Below are 19,911 nucleotides of genomic sequence, written 5' to 3'. Positions count from 1 at the left end.
CTCCTGGCTTTGAGGACCATATGGGACACCGGGGATCAAACTGCAGTCTATCCTAAGTTAGCACATGCAAGGCAAACATCCTACCGCTTGCACCACTGCTCCAGTCCCGCAGCCCCCTCATATATTAATCCTCCTCCTCTCTTAAGAATTCCTTCTATCTTCTCGTCTTCCAATCATGATCCATTATCCATAACTATTTAACCTCCTATATCCTCAGTTATTAACTCATTAGGCACTGAGGCCGACCATCTGCCCCAAAAAGCCACCACTCAGCTCCCAAAGCAAAAGCACACTTTATCAGTCCCACATCTCATGTTCCTTTAAGAAACTGCAACCACCACTCCTACAGACTCATTCAGTGTGGCTCTTCCTCTCACACCCACCTACATGAGAACTTATGCATGCTACCAGATTCAGTTCCAGAAAACCCCCAGCTGGATACTACCTGATCCCTTACTGCTGCAAACCATTTTCCAAAACAAACACCTCCACAATGTGGGATGAAAATGGGTCCTGCTTGGGGGGCAAAGGCTGGAGATATGGGATGCATGCTGGGAACAGGGGTGGAGGGAGGACAATGTTGGTGGTGGGAATGCCCCTGATTTAATATCACTATGTTCCTAAAATATTACTGTGAAAGACATGTAATCCACTTTGATTAAAATAAAAAATGATGAAAAAATAGTTTGAATATAAAGAAAGGAAAATGGATCCTGGATATTATTTCCCTAGGAATATCTCAAGAGACTTAATGGGTATATATATATATTTTATTTTTATACATAATACCTCAATAGTTATGCCTCTTACTGTGCTTATTTCCAAATGTAAAAGTAGCCTCCTTCAACCTTTTTAAAAGTTTTTATTTTTTCATCTTTTAATTATATATACACATTATATATATAATATATAAATTATATATAATTTAGATATAAATGTAAATTATATGTGATATATAAATATACCAGGTATATTTATATATAAAATTATATATTATATAATATAACATTATATAACAGTATAACATATATTTATACTATATAATATTATTTATATGATATATACATTATAATATGATTTATATAATATATAATACATAAAACTTATATGATTATATAATTTATATACACCACTTGTGCCACTGCTCTGAACCCTATTTTAATTTTTTAAATTTAGCTAGTTTGGGTTCTGCTTTGTACAAAATTCTAAAAGAAAAAGTTTTTTGGGATAAAAGCTCAAGTTGAAACCAGGTCACAGAGATTCTATAGCTTGTCATTTTACCCCCACATGCACCAGCAATATAATATAGCACTGTTCCATTTTACATAAGCATAATATAATAGTGGACATCTTATGTATAGAAACAAGCTCTTTTTTAATTGGAATAAAAACTCAAAAATTTTATAATACAGGGTCACTTCCACCCTAAACATGTATCATGTGGTCTCCATGGACTTAGACTCCATGTGACTGAACAGCGACCATCCAGCCCCAAAGTGCAGATCCCATGCTGTAGGATAGTCACAAATCCCTGCACAGCACCAGGAACCAAACTCCCAGAGGAGTTCATAATACCAGTCTGACACCAACTTGCACCAGGTTGATTTGATATCCTGATGACATGGAAACAGCAACAACTTGATCAAAGAGCAGGTAATCCTATCTAATCTCCTAATGGTAAGATGAAATCATAAGGCACTCTATCCTTTGATCTGCACAAAAACCAACATTACTAATTATATAACATAAACTTTGACAACCATGACTGCACAGAACTTTTCCTGGGATCAATAAGAAAGACCCTAGCACCCTGCCAGGTTTTTCCTGTCTGCCTCAGGTAGGGAAGCCTCGCCCAACCATGCCGACCGTGCTTGCGTGAATATAGCCTAAGACAACATATAAGTCTAGCCAGCTCAGACCTAACACCCAAATTTCTTAAATAATTAAGAGCCCATAAAATTGGAAACAAAATACCAAACAAACCAGAAATACCTAAATCAAACAATGCAGGTGGCAAAAGTGTGCTCTAATTGAAAGGCCCTGCAAACCAGGCAACACCAAGAATTGCAAAGAAATCTGGGTAAACCAAGGAGACCCTAACATCTGGAGATATCGAAGGAAACACAAACAAGTTTCCAAGTCCACCAAAATGAACAGATCCACGAGATGATCTGAAAACAGCCATGAAAAAAGAAATGCAAATCATGATAAACGGAATAAAGTAGCACTAGCCAGCGAGTACAAGAAAACCACGGATGAAAAAAATCAACCAACTAAGAGAAGAACTGCTACAGAATATGAGAAATTCCATAAAATGGAATTTAAGGAAACAATAAATAATGTAAAAAGCTATACGAGTAGAATTTCACAGCTAGAAAAGCGTATAGAAAAACTCGAAGACAAACTGCAATAAAAAACCATCAGGAAACCAACAAGGAAATAAAAGGCAAAGCACTGAAAGAGAAAGTCCAGTACTTAATAAACAAAGACAAAATATATAATCTAAGAATTGTAGGTATACCAGAAGGGGAGGAAACAGGGAAAGGGGAAGAACAAGTGGTCAGGGAAATAATAGCAGAAAATTTTCCAACCCTTTGGAAAGAGACCTTGATGCAACTGTAGGAAGTAAAAAGAGTCCCTAATAAAATAGACCCTAATAAGCCAACACCAAGACATATAGTAATACAAGTGGCAAGAAACAAAGAGTAAGAGAAACTCTTAAAAGCCATAAGGGAGAAAAAAACCTCAAATACAAAGGAAGGGACATAAAAATCAAACCTGATCTCCCATTTGAAACAATGCAAGCAAGAAGACAGTGAAATGACATATTTAAACGAATGAATAAAAGAAATTTCCAACCTAGGGTCCAATACCCAGCAAAACTCTCATTTATATGGGAAGGAAGACTAAAAACATTCTCAAATAAAAACCATCTAGCAATATTTGCACAAACAAAACCAATCTTAAATGACCTACTCAGAGACGAATTACACAATCCAAATTCCCAATTGTAACAGCAACAACAACCCTACACAACACATCTACACAACAGCCCTCTGTCAATAATCTCCCTAAATGTTAATGGTCTAAACTCTCCCAGTAAAAGGCATATACTAGAGAACTGGATTAGAAAACATAAACCGGACTTCTGCTGATTACAAGAAACAAATCTACTAATGCAGGACAGGCACAGACTTAGAATAAAAGGATGGAAATCAATTATTCAGGCCAATGGAAAACAAAAAAGAGCAGGGATAGCCATCCTAATATCAGACCAAATTGCATTCAACCTCAAGAAAGTGATCAGAGATAAGGAAGGTCACTACATACAGATCAAGGGAACAATAGATCAAGAAGTACTAACCCTGGTCAATATTTATGCACCTAATGTAGACTCAGCAAAATATGTGAGGCAATTACTCACAAACCTAGAGAAAAAAAAAATAGAAGATCTAGGGCTAATAGACTTATATAGGGCCTTCCATCCCCCAAAAGCAGAATACACATTCTTCTCAAGTCCACATGGAGCCTTCTCCAGAATAGACCATGCCTTAGGATATAAATATAATTTATATAAAACCACAATTGTAAGGATCATCAGAAGCACCCTATCACATCACTATACAACAAAGGTCAAAATTGATTGGAAGAAGAAACAATGGAGAAAACCAAAAACCTGGAGATTAAACAACATGCTACTCAACAACAGTTGAATCAAAGAGCAACTCAAGGAAGAAATAAAAAGATTCCTTGAGACAAACGATAATGAAGAGACAACTTGTCAAAACTTGTGGGACACAGCAAAAGCAGTAATTAGGGGGAAACTCATAGCAATACAGACTTATGTCAGAAAATAGGAAAATAACAAAATCAACAATTTAAAGGATCATCTAAAGGGACTGGAACAACTGCAGCAAAGAAATCCAACCACAACGAGAAGTCAAGAAATAATAAAAACCAGAGCAGAAATAAACAACATAGAAACCAAGAAAACAATACAAAAAAAAATCAATGAGTCCAGGAGTTGGTTTTTGAAAAAATAAACAAGATAGACAAACCACTGGCAAGACTCACCAAAAAAAAAAGAGGGAAATCACCCAAATTAATAGAATCACAAATGAAAGGGAAGAGATTACAACAGAGCCCCAAGAAATACAACATATCATGATGTCATATTATGAACAACTATACTCAGTTAGACTAGAGAACCCAGCAGAAATCAACAGATTCTTTGAAAAAATACCAGCCACCAAGACTGGAATCTGAAGATCTTGAAAATCTAAACAGGCCAATCATTTCAGAGGAAATTGACGATGTAATTAAGAAATTCCCTAAGAACAGAAGTCCAGGTCCAGATGGTTTTACAGGTAAATTATATCAAACATTCCGAGAAGACTTACTACTATTGATACACAGGCTCTTCCAACTCATAGAAAAGACAGGAACCCTCCCCAACTCCTTTTATGAGGTTACTATCACACTCATTCCCAAAGACGGCAAGGATAGCACCAAGAAAGAAAACTATAGACCAATCTCCCTAATGAACATAGATGCAAAAGTTCTCAACAAAATTTTAGCAAACCGAATCCAGCACTACATCAGAAAGATTATACACCATGACCAAGTGGGTTTCATCCCAGGGATGCAAGGTTGGTTCAACCTATGTAAATCAATCAACATTATACACCACATCAACAACAAGAAAAACAGAAACAACATGATCATATCAATCGATGCAGAGAAGGCATTTGACAAAATTCAGCACCCATTCATGTTGAAAACACTCAGCAAAATAGGCTTAGAAGGAACTTTTCTCAAGATAGTTACAGCTATCTATGAAAAGCCCACAGCCAACATTATCCTCATTGGTGAAAAACTGAAAACATTTCCACTAAGGTCAGGAACTAGGCAAGGCTGTCTACTCTCTCCACTCTTATTCAATATAATCTTAGGAGTTCTAGCAATAGCAATCCGACAAGAGAAGGGAATCAAAGGAATCCAAATTAGGAAAGAGGAACTCAAATTATCCCTCTTTGCAGATGATATGATGATATACTTAGACAATTCTAAAGAGTCCACAGTAAAACTGCTGCGGACCTTTATCCTAATGAGATAAAAATAATCCCTAAGCAAAACTTAGTGGGTTCTTATTCCCACTGGGAATCAAGCGAGAGCACGAAGAGACGAATATGAAATATGAAATAAATGAGACCACACAGAATTACATGGTGAAAACAAGAGGTGAGGCCAGAGAGAGAGACTTTATTCCTTGAGTTGGACCTATATATAGACGGATATTTGGGGTGTCGCCAGGGAGAAAGGAAAAGGGGATAAACCAATAAGATCAGAGCTAGAATTAGCATGTGAAGAGACAGTTAAAAAGAAACTAGATACCTTTAAGAAAATGAGGGGAGAGAGAGAGATCACAAAGGAGCTCTCAGCAGGAGACTTTTGGTGGGCTTTTAGCACTGTACTCCTTTGTTAGAAATACTGAGGCCTGATTTCTAATAATGGTCAAAAATAAAGAAAGAGATAGTTACTGCCACGTTTAGAATTATAGCCAAACAATCCACGCAAAGGGTCAACTGATTTGACTACTCTAAGCGGGCCTTTTTGGCAAATAATTCTTTTTCAGGAGTGCAACACTTCTGATGTGTGCCCTTCCTGAGTGGGGTGTAACATAAAACTCTAGAAATAATTAACCAATACAGCAAAGTGGCTGGCTACAAAGTAAATTCACAAAAGACAGTAGCATTTCTCTGCACAAATAATGAAGTAGAAGAGAGAGATTAAGAAGTCAATTCCATTTAAATTAGTAACAAAAAACATTAAATACCTAGGGATTAACCTTACAAGGGAAGTGAAGGACTTATACCAGGGAAATTTCAAAAGACTTTAGAAAGAAATTGAAGAGAATCTAAGGAAATGGAAGAACCTCCCATGCTTATGGGTAGGTAGAATCGATATAGTCAAAATGACCATCTTACCCAAAATTCTATATAGATTTAATGCAATCCCCATCCAAATTAGGACATCATTCTTTAAAGACTTAGAACAATCAATCATAAAATTCATTTGGAACCACAAAAGACCCAGCTTAGCCAAACACATACTAAAAACAAGAAGCTGGGTGGCATCTCGCTACCTAACCTGAAGCTATACTATAAAGCCATAGTGATCAAAACGGCATGGTACTGGTACAAAGACAGAGCCTCAGACCAGTGTGTTAGGACAGAATTTCCAGACATATAGTCAACTAATATTTGACAAAAGAGCCAAGAACTTGAAATGGGACCAAAAAAGCCTTTTCAACAAATGGTGTTGGCACAACTGGAAAACCACCTGTAAGAAATTGAAAATTGACCCATACCTCACCGCATATACAAAAGTCAACTCAAAATGGATTAAAGACCTCGAAATCAGACCCAAAACCATAAGGTTTATTGAGAAAAAATAGACAGAACACTCGAAGACCTATATATCAAAAGTCTTTGATGATAGATTGCCAATGGCAAGAACTTTAGCATCAAACATAAACAAATGGGACTACACCAAACTAAAAACCTTCTGCATGGCAAAAGAAACCATACTCAACACAAGAAGACAGGCAACTGAATGGGAAAAAATCTTTGCACTTAACACGTCCAATAAAGAGCTGATATCCAGAATATACAAAGCACTCAGAAAGATGAGCTCCACAAAACCAAATAAAGCCATAGAAAAATGGGGAGATGAACTGAAAAGACACTTCACTGAAGAAGATCAAAAGATGGCCAACAAACACATGAAAAAATGTGCACCTTCACTCATCATTAGGAAAATCCAAATCAAGACAACAATGAAGTACCACCTTACACCAGTGAGTATGGCTCACATCAAAAATGATGGAAACAATCTCTGTTGGCGTGGTTGTGGTATGAAAGGCACTCTCATCTACTGCTGGTGGGAATGCCCCCTAGTCCAATCCTTATGGAGAACAGTCTGGAGAGTGCTCAAGGAACTCAGAATTGAGCTACAATTTGACCCAGCAATTGCTCTCCTGGGTATCTACCCACAAGCCCGAAGGATTTCATCCCCAAATATGTGTGCACCCCACTATTTATCGCAGCACTCAGTATAATAGCCAATTCTTGGAACCAACCTCGATGTCCAACAAAAGATGAGTGGATCATTAAGATGTGGTATCTATACACAATGGAATACTACATGGCGGTAAGAAATGATTCAATCACAGGCTTTGCAGCAACATGGGAAGACCTTGAACATACTATGTTAAACAAAGTAAATCAGAAGATAAAAGATAAACACAGAATGATAGCACTATTCTGAATCACCTAGAAACTATACCATATACGCAACTAATATTTAAAGACCAAATAACAGGATTTAACAGGGTAGAAACTCCGAACACTGAAATACCACACATATACTGGGCAGAAGTGCCCAGAACACATGATAGAGGAACATCGTAAACAGTCGACCACACATTAACCCACAAAGAAACCAACATCTGCAGAAACAGCAGCATAGAGTGAACAGGTATGTAATCAGTCTGATACTGCAAAGGCTCATAATAATCTCTTAGGGATCTTATACAAGGTTACAGGTAAAGAATACCACGGGAAATCACTGACTACAACCGAAGTATTTCAAAATAATAGGTGTTTATGCCTTAAGCTTAATATATTCAAAATAACCTCTCAGCTTTTCTGTCCACAGGTGTTCTTGGATACAAAGGATGAACAACCTAAGATGGCATCTCAGAGCTAAGCACACGAAATACCATACCCAGGTTGTGTTACAAAATTGTCCGGACAAAACTTTTTAACACACCCTTTATCTCTAGGGCATACCTTCTTTTAGGACCTGAAGCATGTGACCAGCCAGACCACCGAAGCAGCAACAGTGGCCTGCAGACTTATACTAAGGGGCCCACTCATCGTTCATATTCAAGCAAAATGACATGCCCCCACTCTTTTCACCTCTCTTCTCACTACTCCCTCTTCCTTTTCTCCCCCCTATTTCATCTTATTTTCCCCTTTCTTCCTTTCTGCCCCTTTCAAATACTCTCCCCTATACCCCTTCCAGGAATCCAACTACCCCTTCACCCCTCAATCCCATCCAGATTTTCTAATTGAGTAAAACTCTTCACCCTCAGTTCTTAATCTATTAGGCACCAAGACTGACCTTCTACTGACCTTCTACCCCAACGAACCAGTACCCAGCACCAGAGCAAAGGGACATTCACTCAAACCCACACCTCGTCCCTGGCAGGAAAAGACAACAAACACCCCTACTGACTCATGCTGTGTTACTCTTCCTACCAACTTATCGTAATGTGGACTGTTGCTGGATACCACACTTAGCCCTAAAAGGACTCCCATTGCAAGAACTTTACACAAGACCCCCCTCAAATCTTTTACCAATCTCAGGAAGGGCAGGGTGTGAGATAAAAAGGTGCCTGGGAACCCACACCCCACAAGAAAATCTCAAAAGGCAATGGGGAAACATATACTTCCATCATAAGTATAAGACCTGTATAAAATTAGCTCCTTATTTTTTATTTCATTTTACTTACAATCATTTTTCACTATACATATGTGAGCAAATATATATTTTTTATTTCTATTTTTATGTTTCTTGGGTGTGTGACTTGTTTCTCTGTTCTTTTCACGCCCAAATGAACTAGCAATATAATGAAGCACCATTTCTTTCTGCAAAGGCACACTACAAAGGGAAATTTCATGTATATAAACAAGCTCTTATCTACTAGAGATAAAAATTCATACTTATTTACAATACAGGGGAATTTCCACCTTGAAAATATGGCATGTGGATCCATCTTAGACGCCAGAAGATTATACACCGATCAAACCCGAACCCTAGACATAGAATCGACACAATTCTTCACAACAGCTACAGGAACCAAAGCCCACCTGACAAATCCTGAATACTACTCGATCTCCAACATGTGCCAGTTCTAATATGAGATCCTGACAATGAGAAAATAGGGAACAAATGGACATAAGAACAGGATATCCTACCTTACCAACTAATGATAAAACAAAATTGGAAGACTTACCATACTATGGGCTGTGCAAAAGCCAAGAACGTGATCTACAGATGGCTGATAGAACCATGACTGGGCAGTATGTATTCTGGGACCAACAAGAAAGCCCTAGTCTAGGGTCTAGTCTATGTCCTGCATAACAAACATGACCTCCAATGCCAGAGTCCTAACTGAGGCAATTGCAACTGAACGGGTCTTCTGGAAACATAACAAAATACGATATCCCAGGCTCCATCCAAGCTTCAGATTCAGTGGCCAAGAGTACTAACCACAGAAGACAGATTAAAATGACATCGAGAAAACAGAACTTCTAAAATCACAAAGAAAGTCATCATCATAAGTTCCACTCCTTGACCTGTGCACAGACTGAGACCCCTAGATTTAGAGGTCTGTCTTTATCATCCAGATCAGAGCAGAAGTCTTCCATACGGCACAAAAACACCAAGGGGAGAGTAAATGAACGTGAAAGGAATATATAGATAATCCCATTACAATATATTCCAAGGTAGGGAAACCCTGTATCTCTTAGGCCAAGGGGATTTCTGTTTCGGATAACCCCAACATTTACTGTGCCTATGCAGGGGGGGAAGAGACAAAAAAAACACTATATAATCCTTTTATTTAAATTTTTTTACTTTTTATTATTTTTATCTAGTTTTGATCAAATTCTTTGTTTTGGAATAAATATTGAAGTAGTCCATTTTTTTAATTATTTATTTACTTTTTTCTTCTTTTCTCTTCTTCCTCCTTGTGCCTTGTCATATTTCCTATCTCAAGACCATGGCAACTATGTGGTGCACATTTTTATGGCTGCAGTGCTCACTGAATATCTTATTTGATTCCTCTTTTTGAACTGCTGTGGTGTTTCACCTTCTTCATTTCCCCATCGTCCCTCAAACCAAGGAGGAGGAGCCTCTAGAATGACTCCACTCATAGTTGGCGTAGTCGATTTTTACCCCATTATATTATCTTTCTCTTCCTCAAACAAATCCACATAACTTGATCTTTCTAGTCCTGCCTCCCAACTAGAGGGGGAAATAATGGAGGCAACAAGACCAAACAGTTATAAGCCCACTAAGTAATTAACTAGACACAGAGGAGACCACGCATTCTAGCAGCCCCTGGGGGAAGAGTGGAGGATATGGAAGTAGGATGGGAGCAGTTGTGGGAGGACAATTCGGTGGTGGGAATTCCCCTGATTCAATGTAAATATGTACCTGGAATATTACTGTGAACGATATGTAAGCCACTACAATTAAAATAAAAATTATGCTAAAAAAAAAAAAAAAGAAAGACCCTAGCCTAGGCTTTGGCCTAAAATTTGTGCAAAAACTGAAAACTCAAATTTCAGAGGTCTGATTTAGACAACATAGACTGAGCAAAATGAAGCATAAGGATATTCTATTTTCTAAGTTTCATCCTAAAATCAAGATCATTAATAACAGAAGACTGATTACAACAACTGTAACAAATCAAAAATTACAAAACCAAAAAGAAAGACTGTATCTTATACTACTACTACTTCTTCATTTTTTGTTTTTTGTTTTGGACCACACCTGGTTAGGCTCAGGGTTTACTCCTGGCTATGCACTCAGAAATCGCTCCTGACTTAGGGGACTATATAGAACTCTGGGGGATCGAGCCACAGTCTGTCCTAAGTCAGTGCATGTAAGGCAAACACCTACAGCTTAAGCCACCATTCTAGCCCCTATCCTAGACTTGTTTCTGCAAACACTAAGATCTCTAACTACAAAGGACTGATTTTGGTATCTACAACTGAGCAGAATATTTTCCAGCACCATAAAATGACTATTGGGTTTTATAATGAGTATATTCAGAGCCTGTTTTTGTTCCCATGACAGTATGCTTCAAGAGTAGAAATACCCTGTAGCTATTAGGTCAAGGGAATTTCCTTTCTAATTTCCTCAGTACTTACTGTGCCTATCCAGAAAAGCAAAGAAATACAAACCAAAAATTAAGCTCAACATTGCCACACCAGCCTTCATTCCTTTTTTTATATATATTTTTTTCTTTTGTCTTGTTGTTTGGTAATTGTTTATTGTGGCTGTTGTGTGTTTTGTCATTGCTTTATCTATATTCTTCTATTTAATTGATAGTGATAGCTCTTAGATGAACTCCTCAGCTTTCTCTTTTTCCCCCCACAAGAATCAGAGAAGTTGAATCATCTTGTTCTGCCTCATAAATTGAAGGGAATGGGAATGATAGCACTAGGAGCAAACAGTAACATAAATATTGAGTAGAATAAAAAAATGATCAGGTCTAAATACCAAAACCCAAAGTCAAAGACAGCATAATCAATAGCTACGTCAAGGGACCTGTTATACTATCAGTGGGCAAATGGGGAATGTAAAGGATGCATGGTGGGAACAGGGGCAGAGGCAGAACAATACATGGTGGTGGAAATACTTGTAATTCACATTGGTCACAATAAAATAAAAAAAGTAGATTGTTTTTAAATATCTAACAGATGCAGAGGCAGAACAATACATGGTGGTGGAAATACTTGTAATTCACATTGGTCACAATAAAATAAAAAAAAAGTAGATTGTTTTTAAATATCTGTTTATTGTTATATCTTTTGTTTGTTTTTAATATAATTTTTATTTTGATCATAGTGGCTTACATATTGTTGAGAATAATATTTTAGGTACATATTTACATAAAATCAGGGGGGATAAGTATTTTATTAAAATTTTAGTTGAAAACATTATAAATATGTGCTTCCAATTATAGTACTTGAAAACAAAAATAACTAAAATTTATAGTTATAATATATAATCAGATACTATATATTATCTTATTGTTACATTATTTTCTATGATATGATTTTACATAATTATTTTATTATAGTATAGATAGATAAAATTTAATAGATATTCCATATAACTTATATAAATAATAATAAAAGTGAAAGTTTTAAAGAAACACATCTTTTATAAAAGGTCATTTTAATTGGTCCCCAACTTAATGTAAGCTCAGATACAAAGATTATCACTATTGATAATAGGTAATTACTTCCATCAAGCCTGTCTAGAATACTGGTGGGATGTAGTGGGGTGGAGGGAGATTTGGGACATTGGTGGTAGGAATGTTGCAGTGGTGAAGGGGGGTGTTTTTTACATGACTTAAATCTAATCACAATCATGTTTGTAATTAAGGTGTTTAAATAAAGATATTATTAAAAATAGACACCTGAAAGCACAGAAAATTTTAAAAAGACCAAAATATACCAAATAATTTTAAAAAAATCATCAACAGTTCATTGATAAAGATATTAAGCACTAGAAACTAACCCTGTTATATTTTAAATTTAGTTCCAGTTATAATTTGTGTAAGGTGTTATTAGTAATAAAAATTATTTGGGCCTTATTTAAATTAAGTATTTAAATGTAAGTATTATATTTAATATAATATATAATATAATAATATAATATATTATAATGTATTTTAATGCAAAGTTGCAAAGTAGTTCAAACAATGTTTAAAGCCCTGCATTATCTTATTTGGTAAACTTTTCAAAGAAAATTGTTATCTTTCACAAATATATTTCATCAATATATATATATATAAAACTCCTTCATCAATATATATTTTTAAAGGATGTATTTAACAATAGCATTAAATAGATTCCCTCTTTAATCTTTGTAGTAAGCACACTTTTATAAAATTGTAGAATATATACACTAGAAAGGCTAGTTTAGTGTATATATACACACACTAGAAAGTATATATAATTATATAGATATGTGTATATACACACACACACACATTGTTGGTTGTTTTCTTATTGTCTAGAATGTAAAACTTTGATTTATAACCTTCTAGAAGGGGAAACCTGTTTCCTAGTAGCAGGTAACTCAAATGGAATTCATTTTCTATTACTATCCTACAATATTTATTTTCTCATTTTTTCCATAAGAAAATAGATTGTTCTTAAATATCTGTTTATTGTTAATTTTTTAAGTACGTTGTTAAGAATCTTATGAGTCTTTGAGCCTTATGATCTTTGAATCATAAAGTATAACATAGAAGTGAAAATAACAGGCTAACCCTAGGTTAAAATGTGTAACCTAAAAGGTATTAAATATACTGATAGACCCCCAAGCCTAAATAGAATTTAAAATATTATCTCAGAAGCACAAAAGGTCATAAACTAAAGATCTGTTAGAAACAAATTGGAAAACTTTGTGAACCTTGATAAAGCACAGGAAAAAAATTTTTATTAAATAAAAATTTATGTTTTAGAACTCTGCTTAGTCCTACATTAAGGTGATTCCCAGAGAAAATTTGTGTATGTTTCTTGTTTTAACAAACTTTTCTAACTCTTATTTCAGCATATTTATTACTTAATGTCTTATTTTTTTAAATATTAAAGAACCTGTGAACTGAAGAAGTAACTGCCATTAGTCCTGTATTATTATCAATTTGATAGCATAAATTTTATACACAATTTATAGATTGTTAGTATAAATTTTAATTGGAATCTCATGGGTCTTTAGGAGAATTAAATGGTAAAATATTGGGCAATAATATAAAAACTAGCAAATTGTTTTATTTTTAAATAAATCCAGAGAGATATAGTATGTCCAATGAATTCAATAAAGCAGTTGGTTTTAAGGCTGGCTATTTGTACAGAAGATAGGACTGTTTTCCTTTAAGTTTTGGATCCCAGGCTTAATTTATGGACCCTAGAGACAAGGTACTACAAAAAGGGAGTAATCTGCCAGGAGTGATCTCTATACATAAAGTAAAGAAGGAAACCCTGAATACTTCCAGGTGTGCTTTGTACTCAGAATAAACAATACAGTCATTTTTTTAATTTTTGAAAATATTAAATATCTGTTAAACAAAAAGCAGATGCTCACTGCCACCACTCTTTTACAACCCCACTTTTACTTTATCCTTATTACACTCATATATATTTTCTATACAAAATAGAGAAAATTATAAAAATCCAAAGGCAAAAACTACTTTTCTTTATAAATAAGAGAGATAAAAAATTATTATGCAAAATATTAAACATTATTAATTTATTAAAATCATAATAATTACTATAATACAATAGATTATACAATATAATCATATAATTATATATCATATTATAATGATAAATTACAATATTATTTAATATTCTAATATATTAATAATCAAAAGTGTTAATAATATAATATTGTTTAAATATATTAAATATATTATCTTCTATATAGAAATTGTTTTTTACAAAGCTAGATATATTTCAAAGAGCACTGCATTTATTTGATAGTACTTTATATATTGGGGTGTTTTTTATTAAAGGCAGCAGCTTTTTTTAAAAATTTTGTTAGTATTAGCATAATGTCTATTTTCCATTAAACAATGTTCAATTTACATGATTTAAACCCTAATTACGTGATTTAAAGGTCTGATTCACCTAGTCATAGCTTAAGGGCAATCAGGTAAAAACTACCATTTCAGAATATTATAATTTTAAATACACCAACATGTAGATTCTTAAAATTAAGCTACAGATTTAATAAAAGTAAATTTGACATAAACTGGTAATTTAATTATATAGAAAAATAGTAACAACAACGACGATGACAACAAAAAAACATTGAGTAAGGAGAGTACTGAATTACGATGAAATGTACCTCTAGAAAAAAACTATTATGTATTACCTGATCAACCTGTAAACTTGTCCAGAAACTCGGAAGCTCCTGTTGCAGTAGAGAACTAGATATAGTTAAACCTTTTGAAATGTTTAACTGTTTCTCCATTTGTGGCTGTGCAATATAACTGTAATCTTCCCTATAAGTGAAAATAGACTTCTGATTCATATACACCTGGTTGCACAGCATGGAAGAGCAGTTTGAAAGCAATGCTTTCTCATCTTTTTGTAGTCTCTTGGCCTTTCTACGAGGTTGGTATTTATAGTCTGGATATTTCTCTCGGTGCTCTGCCTGTAGTCTCTGTGCTTCCTGAAAGAATGGCCATTTTTCGATGTCTGTAAGCATTTTCCACTGGTATCCCAGCTGTTTGCTGATCTCTGAATTTTGAATTTGGGGATTTTGTAGAGCTATCTTACGTCTTTGATCGCGAGACCACACCATGAACGCATTCATGGGTCTTTTGATGTGGTCCATTTTCTTCTTCCTACTATATCTTGTAGTTTCATACCCATTATTAAGGTTAGCATTGTTGGTCCAAAGAAGAGAAGATGTTTTCCCCAAAGGAAACATACTTCGTTGTTTTAATTCTGGGAAGAAGTCCTCAGTGACCCTTGTAGAAGAAGTACAATTTAATTAATTCAAAAAGTAAAGCTAGCAGATTTTAAGCCTGTGAATGACCAACAAAGTATCTCCTCATTATGGGATATTTGAAGTACAACTTTATCACTGTAATGTTTGAAGCGACATGAGCCTCCTCCCCAAAACCTTCGTTTAAGCTGACCCTTGGGCAGTTAGCCAAATTCTATCTATCTACTTGTTCTCAAGCAAAATATTTTAACAGTATATAATAACTACAGGCCTCTGTGTGTATTATCTAATCAACTACATTAAAGAACTAGCTTTTCAATAAATATATAAATAATTTTAGTAATCATATGTGTCAGTTCTTTAAATACAACTTATTTTTATGTATAATGGCACATTATTTAAAATAAGATTAATTAAAGTTTAATATAGTAATCTTTTAAAATTGCTTACATACCATGTTTAAGGTCATGAAGTAACCCAATTCATGAAAAAATGTTTGATTTCTTTACTTTTCAAGTTATTGTTTAAAATTCTCTGCTATACATCCTAAACATAACTGATAATATTAGTATTATATAGATTATTGTAAGAATATGAATAATAAATATCCTAAAATAAAATTAATTTCCTGAACACTTACATACAATTTTCTTTGAAAAAATAAAATTCAACGAAAAATTATGATATAAAATGTGAATACAGATTTTCAGAAGAAAATATTTTTTGGTAAGAATTTATTCAAGAGACAAAATTGATTAACATAATGAGGTAAACTAACATAACATAATATAGTAGCATAACATAACATATAATATAATTAATAATATAATACATATAAGTCAAAGAAAGTTTCTGATTAAAACACAATTTTTTTCATAATGGCTTACATATCTTTCACAGTAATATTTTAGGTACAGAGAAGATATTTTTATTTGCTGTATTTTATGCTTTACATAAAAGACATTAATACTTTAAAAGCTATCTATTAAGCCTTTTGCATAACACTTTTATATAAAGAAGTAAAACAAAATATTTGCAACATAAATTAGAACTCTAATAGAGTGATACAAATAATTTAAACTTTATTTTACAATAAGTTGAAGTCAAATTTTGAAGTTTAAATTTAAAATTTATAGTTCATTAAATTAAAAATGATATTTATACCTACTACATTCTATAAATAACATAAGATAACTAAAAATTTTTGTTTACTAAACTTTGGGATGTTCCCAATTAAAATCTTAAAACCAGTACAAAGATATTACAGTGGGTAGTGTGTAAATCTTGAAAATAATGAATTTAATCTCTTGCACCATGAACTGTGCCTTGAAACCCTTGGAAGTGATCCCTGATCACAAAGTTAGGAGTGAGCTCTACATACCACTGGATATGACATAAAATTCATCCTCAAATAAAATAAAACCTTAAAACATTTTCATAAAATATAACACTTTTAAAATATATTTTTGAAATGCAATCAAGACAGAATTTGAAAGGTAAATCTTGGCAAATAATAATTTTATATTATAAAATCTATTTGTAAGTCATCTGCAGATGTTTTAGTCAATAACAACTGAAATAAGAGAGGTATGCTTACATAGCATATGCGCTAAGATATAAGTATAAGGCACTTTCATTGTATGCAATCGCTCCTGTTCACTTCATTTCATAAACCACACCAGGAGTGATTTATGAGTATTAAGCTAGGGTTCAGTCCTAAACATTATTGGTTTTGACCAAATATAAAGTTATAAATTAAATTATAATACAATAATATTGGAAATTCAAAATTAAATAATGTTTCTTTAAAAATAGTTTAAACACTTCTCAGATAATTAGAAATTGAGACTCCACATGAATCAAAAATTTCACTTCTTTGTGTGTATATGAAGTACCAAAATAACTCTATTCAGATTATTTGTTATCCCATATTCATTGCAGCAGTGTTCCCTATAGCCAAATTTTAAAAACAATCTAAGTAAACTATAAATAGATCAAGTAAAGGTCTATATGAGAGAATAGTACTCAATATTTAAGAAATTATGAGGTCATGCAGTAACAAGGATGGGTTTGGAGCATTCCATGCTAAGTTAAGTTTGTTTAACAAGGATAGGTTTGGAGCAGTCCATGCTAAATTAACTTCATTAGAAGAAGATAAACACAAAATGTTCTGTCTTCTATCTGGAATATAAAAACTACCATATGTCAATGATAATGGAAACAAAGAACTAGGCTTTAATAGGAATCTTATAATGGGTTAACTGTGATGCATAAAAGAAACAATGAGAGAGATCAATGGAATCAAGAGGGAATTGTATGTTTTATGCATGAATTTCTACAAAGCAGTTTTGTTAATGATAGCACTTAGAATGTTTAAATAATAAATGAAGTTAATTTAAGTAAAAAGACAGATACGACCTTTATAATTTATATCTTAATTATCTACTAAAACTTAATGTACAGCATTTAAAAAGTGGGTTGTATTGCTACTCAATATAACATCTAAACACAGAGTCAAAAATCCAAACTATACTATATATTGTAGAAAATCATCTTCTAACATCATAAATTAAGTGTGAGTGAAATAAAAATTATCAGTGAGCAGAGGTGATTTTTGTTTTTTTGGGAGTAAGACATTGCACCAGGAAGGCAAAAAGCCACGTCTGGTGTGTGCCTTCTTTAAGTGGGGGCTAACAGCCTTCCCTCTTAATTCTGGCACAATACAAGGATGACCGCTCTCACCACTCCTATTCAACATAGCAATGGAAGTACCTGCTATAGCGATTAGGCAAGGAAAAGATATCAAAGGGAATCCAGATAGGAAAAGAAGTCAAGCTCTCACTGTTTGCAGATGACAATATACTCTACTTAGAAAAACCCGAAGACTACTTAAAAGCTCTGGAAACAATAGACTCATATCGTAAGATGGCAGGCTTCAAAATTAACACACAATAATCAATAATCTTTCTATACACCATAATAATAGGGAAGAAAAAACATTAAGAAAACAACTTCATTCACATTACTGCCACACAAACTCAAATATCTTGGAGTAAACTTGACTAAAGATGTGAAGGACCTATACAAAGATAACTATAAAACTCTGCCCCATAAAATAAAGAGGACACTCGTAAATGGAAACACATACCTTGCTCATGGATTAGTAGAATTAACATAATTTAAATTGCTATGCTTGAGGGAACCTTGAGCTCCTGGATCAGGCTAGAGTGCATGCAGGAGGTCGACAGGTAGGGCATGTGGAAAGCAGCCATTCTGGGGAACCTTGAGCTCCCTGAACAAGCCAGAATGTGTGTAGGAGGTTGCCAACTAGGGCAGGTGGAAAGCGGCATTCTAGGAAACCTTGAGCTCCCGAAACTAGGGCTGGTGGAAAGCGGCCATTCAAAAGAACCTGGCACTCCCGGAACAGGCCAGAGTGCATGCAGGAGGTCGCCAGCTAGGGCGTGTGGAAAGCAGCCATTCTAGGGAACCTTGAGCTCCCGGAACAAGCCAGAGTGTGTGCAGGAGATTGCTGACTAGGGCAGGTGGAAAGCGGCATTCTAGGGAACCTAGAGCTCTTGGAACAGGCCAGAGTGCGTGCAGGAGGTCGCTGGCTAGGGCGGGTGGAAAGCAGCCATTCTAAAGAACAGGGACAAGCCAGAGAGTGAACCTGTACTGTCTGGCTTGAAGGGAGTGATGATTGGTCAGGCTGGACTGAGGATGAGGGAAGATCCAAAACTCAACAACATCCTCCAATATACTCATGTAGAGCCACATCCCGAGAAGAGACCCAGCCCCACACCACAGGTGGCAAAAGCGGGCTGAAACCTGAAGGCACTGCACTCCAAGTCAAGCCAATAAATGCAAAGAAAGATGGGTAAACCAAGAAAAACATTAACAACAGGGGGGATGGAGAGAAATCAGAACAAGTTCCCAAGTCCACCAAAACGCGCAGACCCAAGAGAGGAAGACATAAAAGCAGCCATGAGAATAGAATTCCAAGCCATGCTAGAAGAAATGAAAGTCACACTGGCCAGAGATTACAATAAATCAATAGATGAACAAATGAACCAACTTAAACAAGAACTCCTACAAAATATGAGACTCCATACAAACAGAATTAAAAGAAATTTGTAAAACCTTAGAAAGCCAGAAGAACAGAATTGCACAGCTTGAGAATCACATAGAACATCTCAAAGATAAAATGCGGGGTCCTGCAAGCCCCCTGGAGGGGCCTGGCCAGCGGGGATCAGTCGAGAGGCTCACGGACGGCCGCATCTTTATTTTACGAGGCTCAGATCACACCACACCTGTAAGAAATCTGGGAGAGATTAATAATAAATGGCCCAAGACATAAAATTTGTTCAAAGGCTTTTATTAAGGTTCAGCACCTTCTTATATAGGGAAGGTGAAGGAGGCAGGCAAAAGGCAATGTCAATCATGCTTAATTAGCAGTTTCCATGGAAACATCACGTGACCTTCTAACTGCATTCCTAAACTCCTAACAGATACAAGGTGGGGGCAATGTTCTTACAGAAATAATTTTGTACAGACAATGTAACATATACACAATAATGAATGTCTTTT

General features: G+C 34.8%; 1 protein-coding gene across 1 annotated transcript; it reads right to left on the bottom strand.

The window, feature by feature from the left end:
• Window positions 1-1,436: 1,436 nt before the first annotated feature.
• On the bottom strand, window positions 1,437-19,101 carry SRY (sex determining region Y). The gene is made up of 3 exons (XM_049767712.1): window positions 19,001-19,101; window positions 14,749-15,349; window positions 1,437-1,613 (listed from the first exon to the last, which is right to left on the bottom strand). The coding sequence occupies exons 1-3, from the start codon at window positions 19,099-19,101 to the stop codon at window positions 1,437-1,439; spliced, it is 879 nt and encodes a 292-aa protein (XP_049623669.1).
• Between the last annotated feature and the right edge of the window lie 810 nt (window positions 19,102-19,911).

The sequence above is a fragment of the Suncus etruscus genome, chromosome Y (assembly GCF_024139225.1).
Source record: "Suncus etruscus isolate mSunEtr1 chromosome Y, mSunEtr1.pri.cur, whole genome shotgun sequence".
Taxonomy (NCBI): Eukaryota; Metazoa; Chordata; class Mammalia; order Eulipotyphla; family Soricidae; genus Suncus; species Suncus etruscus.
Note: the sequence above shows the minus strand (reverse complement) of the source record. Positions and strands in the feature narration are given on the sequence as shown.

Excerpts from the sequence above, each read along its gene's own strand:
- SRY (XM_049767712.1), bottom strand. The coding sequence starts at position 19,101 with ATGTGGCTCTACATGAGTATATTGGAGGATGTTGTTGAGTTTTGGATC. Across the intron at positions 15,350-19,000 it reads CACTCCCTTCAAGCCAGACA|GGTCACTGAGGACTTCTTCC; the intron begins GTACAGGTTCAC and ends TTCTTCTACAAG. Across the intron at positions 1,614-14,748 it reads CAAGTTTACAGGTTGATCAG|GATATCAAATCAACCTGGTG; the intron begins GTAATACATAAT and ends CCATGTCATCAG.